Here is an 18,645-nt window from a genome sequence, read left to right as displayed (position 1 = left end):
CTATTTACCCTATCCATGCCCCTCATAATTTTGTAAACCTCTATAAGGTCACCTCTCAGCCTCCGACGCTCCAGGGTAAACAGCCCCAGCCTGTTCAGCCTCTGTCTATAGCTCAAATCCTCTAACCCTGGCAACATCCTTGTAAATCTTTTCTGAACCCTTTCAAGTTTCATAACATCTTTGATAGGAAGGAGACCAGAATTGCAAGCAATATTCCAACAGTGGCCTAACCAATGTCCTGTACAGCCGCAACATGACCTCAACTACTGTATTCAATACTCTGACCGATAAAGGAAAGCATACCAAACGCCTTCTTCATTATCCTATCTACCTGCGACTCCACGTACAAGGAGCTATGAACCTGCACTCCAAGGTCTCTTTGTTCAGCATCACTCCCTAGGACCTTACCATAAAGTGTATAAGTCCTGCTAAGATTTGCTTTCCCAAAATGCAGCGCCTCACATTTATCTGAATTAAACTCCATCTGATACTTCTCAGCCCATTGGCCCATGTGGTCAACATCCTGTTGTAATCTGAGGTAACCTTCCTCACTGTCCACTACACCTCCAATTTTGGTGTCAACTGCAAACTTACTAACTGTACCTCTTATGCTTGCATCCAAATCATTTACGTAAATGACAAAACGTAGAGGACCTAGCACCGATCCTGGTAGCACTCCACTGGTCACAGATCTCCAGTCCGTAAAAACAACCCTCCACCACCACACTCTATCTTCTACCTTTGAGCCAGTTCTGCATCTAAATGGCTAGTTCTCCCTGTATTCAGTGAGATCTAACCTTGCTAATCAGTCTCCCATGTCGAACGCCTTACTGAAGTCCATATAGATCACATCTACCGCTCTGCCCTCATCAATCCTCTTTGTTACTTCCTCAAAAATATTCAGAAAAGATTGCTACTTTTCAATGCAAAGTAAGTTTCAAGGCTGCTTTCTATGCACATTCAACAAGGGAGTCCTCAACAATTTAAGAATGTACTTGAGAAAATTTTGTTTCCATCATCAACCTGACGCAACATTACAGTTTCAAAGTTTGGGGTGCAAGGGAAAACACAGCCATATACTTCCACAAACTGGCAGATCTCCTGTTATCGCTCACTGCAAGAGATGGAAAATGCTGTTGTCTAACAGCAATGGTGTTCTAAGCTTTGTACCCAGAAGCATGAGTACTATCTCCCATCCAGCAATCCTTCAGTGCAACACAATTTCCTTTCCCTCAAATCAGAATGCACAACTGACCAAACGCCTCATAGTCAGGTTTAGACTGACCTCACCAAAATTGTATTTTGCTCTCTTCAGCCATATCCAGACCACCTCAGAGTTAAAAAAAAAACCAACTGCTCTTTTGCAGCGATCAACCACTTCCTCCAACCTTTCTTTCTCATCCCCTCCAGACGTCCACCAAGCGCCCAAATCACCATCAAGATAAAGATCATCAATGCAACAGTCATCTCGAACATGCCCATGCTTCGCTTACTCCCAATCTCATCCCAAATCACTATTTACCTACAGTTTCTTCACCAATGTATCAGACTATACAAGACTAGAAGCAATAGGGACAGGAGTAGGCCATTTGGTCCGGCAGCCTGCTCCAGCCACAATCCTATTGAATAGCGATCTGACATCACTCACATCCACTTTCCAGTCCTTTCCCCATAACCCTTGATTCCCCGACTCATCAAGAATCTTTCTCAGCCTTAACTATACACAAAAACCCTGCCCCCACAGTCCTCTTTGCAGCGAGTTCCAAAGAGTCTCTCAAGCCACAGAAGTAATTCCTCCACGTCTCGGTCTTAAATTGGCACTCCTTTAATTATGAGACTATGCCCGCTGGTCCCAGACTCTCCCAATGAGGAGAAACATCTTCTCAGCTCTTACCCTGTCAAGCCCCTTAAGAATCCCATGTGTCTCAATGAGATCACCTCTTGTTCTAAATTCCAATGAGTAAAAACCCAACCTGTTTAACCTCTCCTCAGTGTCTCTCGCTCTACCAGGGATCATCCTAGTGAACCTTCTCTGAACTGCCTCCAATGAAATTTTTTTTAAGTAAAGGATCCATTTTCATACAGAATATGGTATGCATTCCAGGTGAAAAACTGAAAAGTGCAGCCAGTTTACAGATCATAGTAAGGAATTAGTTTACAGGTGGAACAGTCATGCAGTGTATAACAGGCATGCACATAAGATAATAAAAACATGACATTACATGCAGCTTTTTCGTGGTCTGAAAATTCAAAGACAACAAGAAGTTGATCAGTTAATATCACAAACCAAAAAATAGGGCTCCATTTTCTAAAAGGTAGTTTTGATTCCAGACCTGCCATTGATATGAAATAAAGATCACAGGCTTCAACAGAGATGCTAACAGAAACAAAGTACCAACTTGGCCATGCAGTTTAACGATGCAGAAGAAAGACGGAGGGTCATCAAGATCTAAAACTACAAGACACAATCTTGTCCTGTTTCCTAGTAATGTAACTGCACATTACCAATAGTGCATTGCAAGAAATTTTATTCACTTGTTGTCTTAATTGATTGATGTTAGTTTGGAAAGTTCAGTTAGAAGAGCCTGAGATACTGCTGTGAACCTTGTAGATGGTACACGTTACTGCCACTTTCCATTTGAGCAAGAAAAATCCAGGCCAACATCAGGATTTTAAGGGTGGAAAGTCGATCAGATGAACGTAAGGAGAGGGTGGAATGAAAAGAATGGAGGTATAAACTGTCTCGGATTTGAGTAACTCGAGCGACAATTTGAGTTTGGTGCATGTGCAACATACACTCATGCACTGGATTTCCCCAACTTCAGTCTCTGTAGGATCCCTGCCTCACAGTCAAGTCAGAGTGCTCCTTGCCTTTTCACTGAGTTGACTACTTTAAACTGACCATCCAGTGCAGTGCTGAGGGAGAGCTACACTGCTTGAGAGACAGACGTTCAGGTGAGACACTAAACTGAGGTCTATCTGACCTTGCAGGGAGGGGACTGTAAAAGCTCATTGATCCCAATTCCACAGGCAGTTGGAGAGTAATCCTCAATGATATTTTTCACTCAGTCAACATCAATTAAAATAGATCTTGATCACCACTTCACTGTGTGGAAATTGCATGTGTAAATTGGTTACTGTGTTTTCCACAATGCTGGACCCGCAGCGGATTATTACACACGCACAGTGTAACAGTCTAGCTTTTATTTTTAAAATTTGCTCATAGGATGTGCATGTTGCTGGTCAGGCCAGCATTTATTGCCCATCCCTAATTACCCTGATGGTAGTGGCGAGTGCTTTCTTGAACCGCTACTGCCCAGGTAGTGCAGAGACAGCCACAGCATTATGAGGAAAGGAGCTCCAGGACTTGGACTCGGTGACAATGAAGGAAACACAACATAACTCCAAGGAGACTGAAGGGGAATTACCAGATGGTCTTCCAAGCATCTGCTGCACTTGACCTTCTAGAGGTAAAAACTGCTGTTGGGATGATTTTGTCAAGGAGTCTTGGTGAGTAACTGCAGTGCATCTTCTAGATGGTACACTGCTGCCACTGCCCAGTGCTGAAAGGAACAAATGTTGAAGGTGGAGAATGGAGTGCTAATCAACTGGTCTGGCGTAAAGCATTTTGTGTTGTTTGGATGCGTGCAGCTCCGACACAGTAGAGAGCAATATTCCATCACATTTCTGACTTGTGCCTTGTAGGTGGTGAGTTACTCCCTGCTGAATTCCGAGCCTCTGACCATATGTGGCAGCCTCAGTATTTATACAGCTGCAAGGTTTATGTTTTTCTGCAACTTAATGATATACATCTGGATCGAGGAGGTAGGGTTGAAATTGATATTAAAATATCATGCTGCTTGACAAGGTTTTACTGAACCAAGGAAAACGGGCAACTCAGGGCTTCCCAAAAAGGGGGTCATGACCTAAATGAAGTAGGCGGAGCCAAAACTATTCAAAATCGGGAGGCTTGGCTTTTGTGACACTGTAGCTTTACGTGCTTTGAAGAAAATGTGAAACCTCCTCTGTTCTTTTCGTTCCACACTCTCCTCACATCCATCTGGTTTACATTCGAGGCTTGAAATAGGCTGTCAGTTTTCTTTTTTTTGGGGGTGGGGGAAGAGGTGGTGTTGGGAAATCCCACAACATTAGCCTGCTCAGACTGCAGGTTTTCTCTTCAAAAAAAAATTCGGAACAGCACAGTTTGTCCCAGCACATGGAGAAAAAGCGGGATGTTCAGAAACTTGCACTCAGATAATTACCTACTGAACACTGCAACATTCAGGCAAGGGCCTAGTACTCTTCATAGATTCCCCACAGTAAGGAAGCAGGCCATTCAGCTCATCCAGACCACAATGACCCTCTGAAGAGCATCCCTCCGAGACCCACCTCCCACTCCCCATTCCTGCATTTCCCATTGGCTAATCCACCTAACCTGTACATCCCTGGACAACTGAGCATTGCTAATTCACCTGGATTGTGGGAGAAAACCAAAGCAGCCAGAGGAATCCCACACAGACAAGGAAAGCATGTGCAAACTCCACACAGATAGTCGCCCGAGGGTTGAATTGAACTCGGGTACCTGGCACTGTGCGGTTATCGCTGGACTGTTAATCCAGAGATCCAGGAAATGTTCTGGGAATCCAGGTTCAAATCCTGGATAATGGAATTTGAATTCAATATCTGGAACTAAGAGTCCAACGATGGCTGTGGATCCATTGTCGATTGTTGGAAAAACTAATGTTCACTGATATCTTTTAGGGAAGGAAACCTGGTCTGGCCTACATGTGACACCAGACCCAAAGCAATGTGTTGACTTGTAAATGCCCTTAGGCAATTAGGGATGGGTAATAAATGTTGACCTTGCCAGCAATGCCCCCCTATCCCATGAATGAATAACAAAATTCAGTTATAGTGCACTTCACGTGGGATTTTCTAAAATACATTAAAAATCCTCTGCTGATTTTTATTTTCCAAGGCTTTATTAAGTCAACCTCCAGAGTATCATTGATTCACATCCAGAGAGAGAGCCAGGAACCTGCAATTGTGTTAGCTGTCTCTCTCATTAGGGAAAAAAAAACACCATACTGACTGGAAGTGAAGGAACAACAGAAAGACAACATGGCCAATAAAACAGGGCTATTTCCCAATAGGACATTTAGTAAATCAGCTAATTGCAGAACATCCACTGGCAAACTTACTCATGCTACATTTCATCTTTGAGAATACAACTGTTCAAGAGGATATATCAAGCATATCAGACACACATGCCTCATTTACACTCCTTTTTCAATACCATTTGGAACCTGTGGTATTCGTAATACCAACCAAGCCTCGGCATATTTGAAGTGGTAATAACTGATCAACATCTTTTTTCAGGCTGCCTAATATACAGTGATGATATGGTACACTGCTACATGAAACTCTACATTCCCTTACCAATTCTTCTATCTTTGCACTCTGTTCTCTATTTGTCAAATTGCTGGAGTCAAGTGCTACAGTCAACTCTTGGTTTCGCGCCTTTGTGCACATGTACAGAGTGAAGTAGAGGAACAAAAATGAAAGAGAACGTAAATTAATAAAAAGGTGAAATATGGTTGATTTTTAAATCAATGCATGCTTAAAAAGTAAATGAAATTGCACCCATCCTTCCATGGAATCTTTGGCTTTACGTTGCACTCCAATCTTTACTTTTGAATCACTATCCTAAAAAGTTTATTTACTTCATCAAAATGGTTATGCTTTTCCTGTTTTGTTTAATTTATAGTCTCTGCTCCACTTAATCCAAAACAGCTTTTGAACATCTTTGACCTGAAAAATCCTTTGAATTAACCACAGGGTCAAATTAAACAGAAGTTTAAGACAAGTTTACGAATTATTTTAGGTTGCAGAATTCAAAAATGTTTAACCTAAATTGAGAAATCTCTGCTAAGAATTGATGGCAGTGCTGAGCCCAAGATTTCCACATGTTATTTATCCGCTTCCCAGTTCCCTGAGATTGAACATTACACTGGTGCAAGGCTTTAATCGCAACACAACATTGTGAAGGACACTTGACAGGGTAGATATTGATATTTCCACTAGTTTTTTTCTTTGGGGGGCGGGGGGTAGAATCTCCAGCTGGGGACATTGTCGCCTTATTCCATAACTTTAATTTAAAACTGAGATGTAAAGCTTTTTTTTCCCCCCTAAAAAAGATAAGTGTCTGGAATCTTTATCCTGGACAGTTGTAGAAGTTCATCCAGGCTCTTGCTCAGTGCTATTGGTTTAACGTTCATTTTTCTTGTTTTAGCAGCGCGCTGCTATCGGAAGCTTCACAATAAAGGTCAATGAAGTCAGTGGAAAGAATTTAAAAAAAAAAAGTCATGGTGTGTCAATCAGCTCCTCTTCATTCAAATTCAGAATAAATTTAGTTGGTGGACACAACCATTTATCTTCTGGTAGCAATGCATTATAATCAACATCTGGACAGATCTGTGGAGTGGCATTAATCAACCAGTAAAATAAAGATATTCCAGTAATTCATCACCAGGACAGCACTTGACTTTCATTAAGTTTTAAAGATTTCATATCAACAGAAGAGATCTGACAAAACTTTGCACGTCAGGGCTTAATCCTGAACAGACACCTAACGCAGCTGCTGTCTACATGTGCTGCATTAGTGAAGACAGGTGTAGAGGCCAGAAATAGCCAACCATTTGGTTCAGGGATATCTCGGCACTCCCAACAAATAATCACTTCTGGCATTTTTGATTTAACAAGAGGACTAATGGTGAACGTTATTAACACTGTTTGGCAACCAACTGCATTCTACACAATAAAAGTTGCTTTATACTAGATTGTAAAAGACGAACATATGAAATAAAAATTGACTTGTCTGAATATCCAGTGGGTTTGTCTACTTTTATACAAGTTTTGTCAGGATTGTACATCTAAGTGGCAAAAACAAATGCACTGCCTTAAAAAGAAGAATTTAAGATTTTATCTTTTAGATTAAATCTTTACATCAGTCAACAAAAATTCTTTGAACTCAAACTGCCATCCGTTGAAATTTCTTTGCACGCTGGTGACATATGACAGGTAGAACCAAATTTAAAGAAATCGAAAAGTATGTTGCTGGAAAAGCACATCAGGTCAGGCAGCATCCGAGGAGCAGGAGTGTCGACATTTCGGGCATAAGCCCTTCATCAGGAATGTGGGCTGCTACAGCCAGAGTAGATGCTCTATCACCCTGTCCACCGAGCATTCCTGAAGAAGGGCTTATGCCTGAAATGTCCATTATCCTGCTCCTCAGATGTTGCCTGACCTACTGTGCTTTTCCAGCACCACACTGACTCTCCAGCATCTGCAGTCTGCACTTTTTCCAAATTTAAAGACGACTGGTTACAAACGGTGAAAGTATTTACAAACTTGCAGTAGATACAACTATCAAATATCATTTAACAGTCATTAGGACTATCTGGATTGATGCCCAATAGGAAAGCAGAACTTCTCCATTTCACTTGGCGTGGGAGGAAATTTTTGAGCAGGGTTTATTTTGGTGGGGTGGGTGGGGTGGGGGGTGCAGAGCTAAGGTCTGAACTGGCATTGAAGTTCATGGTTATTAACTTCAAATGTAAATTAGCATGAGGGCATACACTACTCTACAGATGAAGTAATTAATCTAAAAACTTTTTAGATCTTAGATGTACAATAAGATACTAGTGAATGACCAAATGTGTTCAGCAACACATGACATTATCCAATAAAAACATACATGGAAGCACAAGCATTTAGACAATGTCAATAATGGCAGAAGCCAGGAGTGCACATTTTAATGTTAACACACAAGATACAGTTTCATTTACCTTTTATTTAGATACAAGCCACACTCATGGGTCACATCAGTCACATGTAATCACAGACTAAAAATAATTTATCTAACGGATGCAGAGATGCTACAAAGTTAGAATTCATTTTCCCTCCCCAGCAAATATGGTCAATTAGCATTGCAGCAACTTCAAGAACAAAAATAGCAACAACTTGTTGAGTGCTACAATTCAGACCCAGAGAAATATTTTAATTTCAGCACCTGAGCCTCTTTCTAATAGCTTGCAACTTGGCTCAAATCAACTGGAAACAAAAAAATGGTTATGCCCACGTGCACAACCACTGAGCAAGTATCACAGACTGAAACACAAAATACTGCACAGTTGGTCTGCCAGCATATGGAGAGAGAAATTGAATTACCGTTCAGTCTGATATGAATGGAAGTTAGAAGAGCATTCTCCAGTGGAGTTATACTGGATTCAAAATGTTAAAACTGTTTCTCTCCATGATATTGCCAGACCTCGGAGTTTCTCCAGCACTTTTTTTTGTTATTATAATCTCTCAGACCGACTTCCCTTTTAAACTGAGTGACACAAACATAGATTCTGGAGGTTTTTTTTGGGTTCAAACTCAATTGGTTGAGTTGGTTGTTTGAGGGGGACAAGTAGCAGGTTCCTTGACACCATTAACCAACTGTTGTGGGTGTTGTACACGGACACCTCTTCAAAACAAAATCTCACTAATAATGGGGACAAACAGAACACCAGTTAAGAATGAAGGGCTTCAAGAACAGCAGCAAAAAAAAAATTATGCCAGGCTGGTGAGGGAGTTTAAGGAAAACAAAAATACATAAAACATTTGTCAGGCTCAAAGTGATTTATACTCATTGATAAGGCCACATTACTCAAGGCTGCAAGCATCTTACAAAACCAAAGAACTGCATAATTCTACCGTCAGGTTGCCTCTACGCAAGGAGATTGGTACTACTGATGAAAGCAAATTTGTAAAATGGATGATCAGTTTTACAGGAGTCTAACCTGGAGCAAAGCTAAGCTATTTTTCACCTCAATAATCACATTCTACACATGAGCAGAGTATTAAAAATGTACTTGGATTCAGAGAACCTTGACAAATATACAAAGATGCGAGAAAAGACCATGTTAAAAGTGCCACCCAATACAGGTAAAATGCAATAAGTTATTTAAAATAAACTGCAGTGTAAACTTTTATTTCTTGCAGTAAAATCATTCTTGACACATTCTTCACCTGTCACCTTACCTCCAGTTCACTTGGACTTATGGTACAGGCTGCACTTTCACCATTCATGTAAGCGGTCTAAGTAAGGAAATTAGAAACAAAAAAATTTAACTGATGAGTCAATTGATACGTTACAGCAGCTTGCATTAATACAGCACTATAAAGATAGATAAACATCTCAAGGTGACAGCCATGATTTGGAGGTACCGGTGTTAGAGTAGGGTGGACAAAGTCAGAAGTCACACAACGCCAGGTGATGAAGCACTTAGAAAATTTGTGATTTCTAATAGGCCTGTTGGACTATAACTTGGTGTTTTGTGACTTCTGACAATCTTAAGGTGATTCGCAGTTTCATAGAACAAAATTTGACAGAGCCAAGTGCTCAAAATCTTGATCAAAGAAGTAAGCTCTGAAGAACATCTTAACAGGAGAAGAAGGAAGTTGAGGAAGAGAACTTTGATGAACAGAGGGTAATTTAAATACCTGAAATGCATCAGAGAAATTCTTTTGGTTGAACAGTACTCCCAATGACTGCATAATCTTCGGTTCATTTATTTAAAACTGGGATACATAAAGAATCATGGAGAGGAAAGAGTGGATTGCAATGTGAAAATCTAATTTAGAAGTTCAGGTGCCATATCAAATTGCAGGTCAAGTAGTCAGTCACTCAAAACCCACAAATTGATTACTGTCCATTGTTTTCCATGCTGGAAAACCAAAATGAAAACAGAACAATCTACAAACTGTTAAATCAAGAGTATAACTTGAAAACATCAAACTTTCTTTTACAAATGTTAATTGATAAAATTCTGCAGGTCCAATATTTTGTTGCATCTTATGTGGACAGGAACTTTGTTTTTTTTGAGATGAGATATGATTTACATTGCAGGGATGTTTATGTTATTGTATCATTCAATACAAGATTTCCACAATGTACAAATACCAACAGTGCGGAGGGGTTAACTCTGCTGAGGTTACATAAACTGCGTTTCTATGCAGCACGGCATTTTCATAGTTTTACAGATGTTGGAAAGACAAAAATAGAAAAAACAAAGCCATATGCCCAGACTTCAAAATAGTGAGGTTAAAGCAGTGAAGTGAGATCAATGAGAAGGACAGTGAGAAGAAACTCACAAGAAAATTCACGGACCAACAGTGGTTTAGGTGGCAGTGGGTGGTGAGTACAGACAGGCAGACTGCTCACCACAGAATCTCAAAAATATCATTGGAGGGGAAGACTGAAGTAGGAAAGAGCAATACACGAACAAGTCCTCGTGCATCTTTGTGGATGAACAGCTGGTTTGTGACGCAGAGTGATGCCAACAGCATGGGTTCAATTCCCACACCTGCTGAACTTTACCACAAAGGGTTTGCCTTCTCAACCTCTTCCCGGAGACACAGTGACCCTCAGGTTAAACCAACTGTTTAATGAGACAGCGGTGCTATGGTCGTCTGGGGACTATGGCGACTTTACCTGACCTTTAGTAGGTCCAGGAATCCAAAGGAAAATGAAACTCGAGATTTGACTGTTTTCATTCTGCCTTTATTCTTGATTTTAGCCACACCACTGTGGGTAAAGGGGTCAAAAGATCATACCAACTGAACTGAGAGTAGCATATTCAGACGAGTCCTCTGCATACTTAGTGTAGTACGTACGGTGCTCAACACCTTTGCAAAAGGTTAAATTAAGTGAAGCAAAGCCTGCTTTCACATTTTAGACATGCATTCTAACCGCTTTAGCGAACAGCCTTACCTGAGTCACCAGGCCATTTAACTGAGTGGACAATTGTCGAAGACTTTCTGTGGAGGAGACACCTCTGTAGAACAAAGCAAAATAAAACCATCTTCAATGGTTTAGCAATGTATTTTTTCAAGATTTTAACTATACTGGCCCCAGACTGAATGCCTGTTAGCTGGTCTAAAGCTATTATCTTTCTGGACACAAAGGAAGCCAGGACAAGAAAAATCAGATTAAATTCTTAATCCCAAGAGAAAATTTACACGTGTAAAGAGAACAGGAGTGGACTTGAATGAATTGGTTCTTGCTGACAATCGCAAGCCAAGTTACAGTGCACCTCTAAACAGTAGTAAGCAACAAGCAGAAGAGAGAGACAAGAAGGTTTCTTCTGAACTGCTTTTATATGAAGGTCAATTTTAAGTCTTCAAACAGCCAAAAACCCAGACAGTCAATGGATTAAACTAGCAAATCAGTTCTGATCATGTGACATGCATGCTACCCTGCTGTATTATATCTATCACAATCCATTAATTATAAATTGCCCCTCACCCCTTTCCTGTCTCAAATCCTCTCAGCAGACAAAACAAATTTGAAAAGGCCAAAACCCACAGCCTCATTGCTTAGTCCATTACACTTCACTGAAAGACTAGTGAACAAGAACATAGTCACTGTACAGTTGAGTACAATTGGATTTCATGCCCAGCATCAAACATAGAAGAGATACCCACTAATGGAACCCCAGGTGTTCTCCTACCTGTTTTCTTCGGGTTGATTTTCCTCTGTGGCCAGGATTATCTACAGAGGCAAAGTAGTTTTAAAAATTTAGGTTAAATGAAGTTAAGTTCTCCCTCAACATTAGCTTGCTCGAAGTTTTGAAATCTAGACTGCTGAATCAAGCTACACAACATCATTTAAAGCGTCAAGAGAAAACAAAAAGTGCTGAAGAGAAAAATCATTCCATTCAGAATTGCTCAAAGATGCAGTGAATGCAATGACCATGCCAAGGTTGCAGTTGTCTTCTGCATCTCCCAAACTAAAATCTTATTTGGAGGAGAAAACAAAGTGAGGACTGCAGATGCTGGAGATCGAGAGTCAAAAGGTGTGGCAATGCAAAAGTACAGGTCAGGCAGCTGAGAAGCAGAAGAATCGATGTTTCAGGCATAAGCCCTTCATCAAGAATGTGGGGAGGCTGAGAGATAAATGGGAGGGGTGGGAACTAGGTGGAAATGGGTAAGATGGCTCAGAAGAGCATAGGAAGATGAAGGGGGGGGGTGATAGTGATAGGTCAGAACAGAGGGTGGAGCGGATAGGTGGGAAAGATGATGGACAGGAAGGACAGTTCAAGCGGGTGGTGCCGAGTTGGAGGGCTGGATCTGGGACAAGGTGGGCAGAGGGGAGATGAGGAAACTGGTGAAACTGACATTGATGCCATGCAGTTGAAGGGTCCCAAGGTGGAAGAGGAGGTGTCCTTCCTCCAGGCATCAGATGGCTTGTATTTGGCAGTGGAGGTGGCCCAGGACTTGCATGTCATTGATGGAGTGGGCAAGTGAGTTAAAGTAGTTGGCCACAGTCCCACTTTCAGGTTGTGGAAAGGGTAAATCTTATTTGCGTTAAGCATACCAAAAAAAATGATCTAACTAGCACTCCAGCTTAGCATTATCTCTGAAGCAACAAGCAAAGTTGCCCAGACCCATAATATGATGGGATCTCAAATAACATCATATCTGAATGGAGGATAGGATCAAACCTCACTGCTTTTGTAACAGCAGACTGCTCAGAGGTTAGCCATTAATAAACACCTCTCTTAAAAATGTAGACCGAATTTGAATTCTTAGAAACACATGGACTGAAAAATGAAATCACCAACACCAAGTGAAATACTTTTTTAAAATAAAACTCTGAAACCACAGAGCAGCAAACTGCAAACAAAATGAGCACACTGATATCGTTACAAACGCTTAGAGCAGAGACCTGGGAGGAAGCTTCATTCTGTACTGTCAGATCAATGTGCTGTGTTACAGTCACAGTATTTGGCAAGCTGCTGTTGGAGATGTTGAAATGAGCAGACGTGGCATCATCAAGCCTCTGTCCTCTACCAAGATTGTCAACATCATTTTCTAGGGAAGCCTGCCAAAAAAAACAACACTGGAAGTCAGTAATTTGCTGGATTTGAAACAGCCGGAACACCAAAGATCTCACTACTCCTCGCAAAGTTATTTTACATTTCAATACAATGAATACCCTTGTAACCTAGTACAGGTTTGTCCATGTCCCTGATAATTCAAGAAACTACCTTCATGGAGGCATTGCTGAAATCAGCTGGCTGAACATAGGGGTTTTCATTTTGACTGTGGTCCGGTTGGCCCACTTTCAGGCTATGGAAGGGGTAAAAGAAAACCATTCTGGTAGAATTTAACAAAAGAGAAAAAGGTATCCATTACACCATATTATACACCAAGTACAGCATATGACTGTGGCTTTAAATGCAAGCCAAGCAGTATGATTGGGGCCTTTCAGCTTTACAATGAAGTCAGGTCAGTTTTCACACTTGTAACTTGAACTATTAATCAGATGCTACAAATTAAAGATTGCAGCAGTTAAACAAAAGCAATTGAATGCATCTAAAGTGGAAAAATAGGCCAATTCTGGCTGGGAAAATTTTGAGACACCAAGTAGCAATACCATTCATTGAGTCTTCTTCCTAACAATCCTTAAAAATGACCTGTTCCCTCACAACCTTTGAAACCACACATCCTCCTGACTAGATTAGACACAGTTGTACAATCAGCAAGGAACATTTATTGAACTAATGTGAAAAGATTCACATGGGTGGAAAGAATTTCAATGTGATAGGAACTTAGTTTTTTTTTAATTCACTCACTGCAGGCGTCGCTGACTGGACCAGCATTTATTGCTTGTCCCTAGCTGCTCTGGTGGCGAGTTGCCTTCTTGAACTGCTGGAATTCATGTGATGTAGATCGACCCACCATGCCATTTTGTGTGCGCGTGTTGTGGGAGGGGTGGTTTGCTAGAAAGACCAGGATTTTGACCAAACACCACACGAAAGAACGATGATACATTTCCAAGTAATGATGGTGAGTGGCTTGGAGAGCAACTTACACGGAGTGGTGCACCCATGGAACTGCTGACCTTGTTCTTCTAAATGGAAGTGGTTGTGGGTTTGGAAGGTGCTATGTAACAATCTGGTGAATTTCAGCACTGCATTTTGTAAATAGTACACACTGCTGCTATTAAGCATCGGTGATGGAGGGGGTGGATATGATGCTGTGTTCTGGATGGTGACAGACTTGAGAGTTGTTGGAGCTGCACTTATTCAGGCAGATGGAGAGTGTTCCATCACGCTCCTAACTTGTGCCTTGGAGATAATACAAACGAGGCAGGTGGTGTGTTATTCATTGCAGGATTCATAGCCCCTGACCTTCTGTTGCAGCTGCTACATTTATACAGAGAGTCCAGTTGAGTGTCTGGTCAGTGGTAACCCCAAGGATGTCGATAGTGGGGAATTCAAGGATGGTAACACCATAGAATGTGAAAGGGCAGTGGTTAGATTGTCTCTTATTGGTGATGATCATAGCCTGGCATTTGTGGGCATCAATGTTACTTACCACTTAATAGACCAAGCCTGGATTCTATTGCATTTGAACATGGACCGCTTCAGTATCTTGGGGAGTTGCAAATGGTACAATCATTGGCAAACATTCGAACTTCTGACCTTTTAACAAAGGGAAGGTCATTGATGAAGCCATAGAAGATGGTTGGGTACAGGACAGTATAGAGGAACTTCTGTGGAGATGTCCTGGACCAGAGGTGACTGACTTCCAACAACCACAACCATCTTTCTATATGTCAGGTCGGATTCCAGTCTGTCCCCTGATTCCCACTGACACCAGTTTTGCTAAGACTCCTTGATGCCACACTCTGCTGAATGCAGCCTCGTCATGAAAGGCTATCACTCTCACTTCATCTCTGGAATTCAGTTCTTTTGTTTATGTCTGAACCAAGACTGTAATGAGATCAGGAAAGCTGAGTGGCTCTGGCAGAATCCAAACTGGGTGACAGTAAGCAAGTTACTATTCAGCTGGTGCTGCTTGACGGCAAGATTGACAATATCTTCCATCACTTTACTGATGATTGAGAACAGATTAATGTGGTGGGAATTGGCCGGGTTGGATTGTCCTGTGCGTACAGGAGGCATCCCGGGGCATTGCCGGGTAGATGCTGGTGTTATAACTGAACTGGAAGAGCTTGGCTAATTCTAGAGCACAAGTACTATTGTCAGGACCCCTAACCCTTGCACTACCCCGTGCCTCCAATCGTTTTTTGATATCACGTTATGTCAGGGAGTGAAGCAAATTGTCTGATGACTGGCAGTGATCTGGGGACCATAGAAGAGGCCGAAATGGATCACTCACTTGGCACTGCCACCTGAAACCTGCTGTGAAAACTTCAGCCTTATCTTTTGCATTGATGTATTGGGTTTTTCTATCATTGACTTTGGGGATATTTGTGAATCCTCCTCCTCCAATGAGCTGTTTAGTTGTCCACCACCATTCAACTGGATGTGGCAGGTCCGCAGAGCTTAGATCTGATTTGTTCATTGTGGGATCACATAGCTCTGTCTATCACCTGCTACTTATGCCGTTTAGCACTCAAGTAGTCCTGTGTGATAGTTTCATCAGGTTAACACCTCATGTTTAGATATGCCTGGTTCTGCTCCTGGCACATCCTCCAGCACTGTAAACAAGGATTGCTCTCTTGGTTTGATAGTACTGGTTGAGTGGGGGGATATGGCGATGTATGAGGTTGCAGATCGTGGAGTACAATTCTGCTGTTAATATTTAAAAAGCACTTCATGGGTGCCCAGTCCCAAGTTGCTCAAACTGTTCAAAGTTTGTATAATTTAACAGTATCCTCAGTATGGCTGCAGAATTTTTCTGCATCAGTATTAATATGCTAAGAATAAAAAAAGCACCACTGATAGCATTCCTAAGGATTTCATTACCTATCAGCTTTACACCCACACAGTCAAATATTGTAGACGCCAACATCCCAAATATGACACAACATTTGGTTTCTTGTTTGGTGTCATTTTCTAACCACATACACAAAGAAAACAGTTCTTAGTCATACAGTCATAGAGATGTACAGCACGGAAGCAGAACATTTTGGTCAAACTTGTCCTTATCAACCAGAGAGCCTAAATTAATCTAATCCCACTTGCCAGCACTTGGCCCAGATCCCTCTTAAACCCTTCCTATTCAAATACCCATCCCGATGCCTGTTAAATGTTGCAATTGTATCAGCCTCCACCACTTCCTCTGGCAGCTCATTCCACATACATACACACACCACCGTCTGCATGAAAAAGTTGCCCCTTAGGTCCCTTTTATATCTTTCCCTTCTCACCCTAAACCTATGCCCTTTAGTTCAGGACTCCCCCCAACCTAGGGAAAAGACCTTCTCTATTTACTCTATCTTTATAAACATCTAAAAGGTCACCCCTCAGCCTCAGACGCTGCAGGGATAACAGTCCCAGTCGATTCAGCTCTTGATGACAGTCAGGACCAGGATTGGTTCAACAGTTTACAAAGCAAGTTCAAAGTAAAAGGGATTTGCTGGGTTAAGAAGTGTTAAGACCCAGTAGGGCAATGTTATTGCCTGATAGAGTGATGAAAGCAAAGTTAAAAATCAACTTTCAGTAATATGCAAGGCAATGGCGAAGAGGGGAAAGTAGGATAATTGAATCCCCCTCACCCCCTCAGAGACAGCAGGAAGCAGTAAAACAAATCAATGACACCCTTTTAAACTAAATTCCTTCCAAAATGCATGCATAATAGCTATTTGGCTTAGTCACTCCATGCCAGTTTATCATCTGCTCTCAGCGTGCACGATGCACACGAAATTAAAACTTGGTGCAGGAACAAAGGATCAGTGGTGGGCAGTTTGCAGCATGTTCCAATAGCATTCACACCACAGCACCAACCACTTGGGTTCTAATAACTGCCACCTCAAGAACAGTTCAATTATCTCAAAGTACAATAACTCGGTTGTGAAATTCTGTAGAGAAGTAAAGACAGTGATGAAACAAGAGCACGTCCTGAACTAGACTAAGGAAGGGTTGGGAATGTGGTATTTAAAGTAGCAGCTTTTTTTATACTTTGAAATGAACAGGTTTCTCTGGTGAAACGATTCTGATGCATTAGTACTGTTGCATTGTTAAAATTTAGAATCTTTGATGGCTGCACTGGTCACAGAAAAATCAATTAAACCAATTTATAGAGTTTTCCTGGCTCATGCACCATATGCACTTCAAAAGGGCACTCTGGGTTATTTTGATGGCCCCAACACTTCAGCTAAACAATAAACAAAACCCTCTACATTCTTCTCCTACACCACCCCCCCATAACGTACACCATTCTAGACCTCAGGCAAGCTCATTTGGTGCTCTGAAAGAACAATGCACTGTTTCCTTGGCCCTAACATGATTTTCTATTCCAAATATTTTTTCAAAACCTACACAGATTCTGGTGCAACAATGCTTATACTAAGTAGCATCAACATGATGCATTGAAAGAGATATTTTGTAATGTCAATTCACTCTTTTCGCTGGCCTCAAGCTAATTAAGAACTGAATAACAAAAACTCAATCAGCCAAAATAACGTTTACATTTCGTTAACACAACAAAATCTCGACCATTTTGAATGCTTCTACCAGATCTGATCATAATAGTCTCTGCACCAATGAAAATATGGGCATTTTTTTTCCTCTAAACCTCCTTCAAAACTTAGTAATTAAATATCATCCTTGAGGCTCAGTATCACTTTGATTATGCTTTGTGCTAGGTTGGGATTTTTTGTGGTCACAAGTCTGCTTTATACTGTGGAGGTATGTGGGCAGCAGTGTAGTCTCAGCCTGTGTTTTCCATTCCTAACCGCTCTCAAATGGAGTGGCTTCCTCTACCATTTCAGAGGGCAGTTAAGAATCAACCATGGTGTCGATCTGCAATCACAGGCCGGCCAGACCAGGTCAGAACAGCTGATTTCCTTTCCTAAAATGGACTTTAGTGTACCAGGCGAATTTTTGCAACAGTTGATGACAGCTTGCTCGCTGTTACAGAGACTAGTTTCCAACTGCGGACTTAAATCATTGAATTTAAATTTCACCAGATGCCATTGCAGATTTGAGCCCTTGTTCGCAAAGGATTAGCCTGGGCCTTGACTTACTAAACCAAGATAGAGAACAAAGAACATAACAGCACAGTACGGGCCCTTCGGCCCTCGATGTTGTGCCGATCTGTGGAACCAATCTGACCTACACTATTCCATTATCATCCAAATGTTTACCCAATGACCATTTAAATGCCCTTAAAGTGGGCAAGTCTACTACTGTTGCAGGCAGGGTATTCCATGCCCTTACTATGGAGTAAAGAACCCACCTCTGACATCTATCCAAAATCTAACACCCTACACTTTTATACTAAGCCCCCTTGTGCTGACATTACCACTAAACCACTATCTCCCCTACTTTGTTCCAATGTTTTAGGAGTTATTAAACTCATGGATCATGATGATGAAATTTGCTAACCTTTAAAATAGCTGAAAATGTGTTGCTAGAAAAGCGCAGGTCAGGCAGCATCCAAGAGCAGGAGAATCGACGTTTCGGGCATGAGCCCTTCTTCAGGAATGAGGAGAGTGTGCCAAGCAGGATAAGATAAAAGGTAGGGAGGAGGGACTTGGTGGAGGGGCGTTGGAAATGCGATAGGTGGAAGGAGGTCAAGGTGAGGGTGATAGGCCGGAGTGGGGGTGGGGGGAGAGTTCAG

At 41.6% G+C, this 18,645-nt stretch overlaps 1 protein-coding gene across 1 annotated transcript in view; it reads right to left on the bottom strand.

Annotated features, from left to right (window-relative positions):
* golga2 (golgin A2) overlaps positions 1-18,645 on the bottom strand; it is an 81,339-nt gene that overhangs the window by 51,062 nt on the left and 11,632 nt on the right. The window contains exons 4-8 of the mRNA XM_043719708.1: positions 12,776-12,931; positions 11,559-11,599; positions 10,820-10,883; positions 9,088-9,144; positions 5,440-5,520 (exon numbers count right to left, since the gene is read on the bottom strand). Coding sequence (XP_043575643.1) covers positions 5,440-5,520; positions 9,088-9,144; positions 10,820-10,883; positions 11,559-11,599; positions 12,776-12,931 — 399 coding nt within the window. The remainder of the gene's footprint in view (positions 1-5,439; positions 5,521-9,087; positions 9,145-10,819; positions 10,884-11,558; positions 11,600-12,775; positions 12,932-18,645) is intronic.

Source organism: Chiloscyllium plagiosum, chromosome 30 (assembly GCF_004010195.1).
Source record: "Chiloscyllium plagiosum isolate BGI_BamShark_2017 chromosome 30, ASM401019v2, whole genome shotgun sequence".
In the NCBI taxonomy this organism is placed as follows: Eukaryota; Metazoa; Chordata; class Chondrichthyes; order Orectolobiformes; family Hemiscylliidae; genus Chiloscyllium; species Chiloscyllium plagiosum.
Note: the sequence above shows the minus strand (reverse complement) of the source record. Positions and strands in the feature narration are given on the sequence as shown.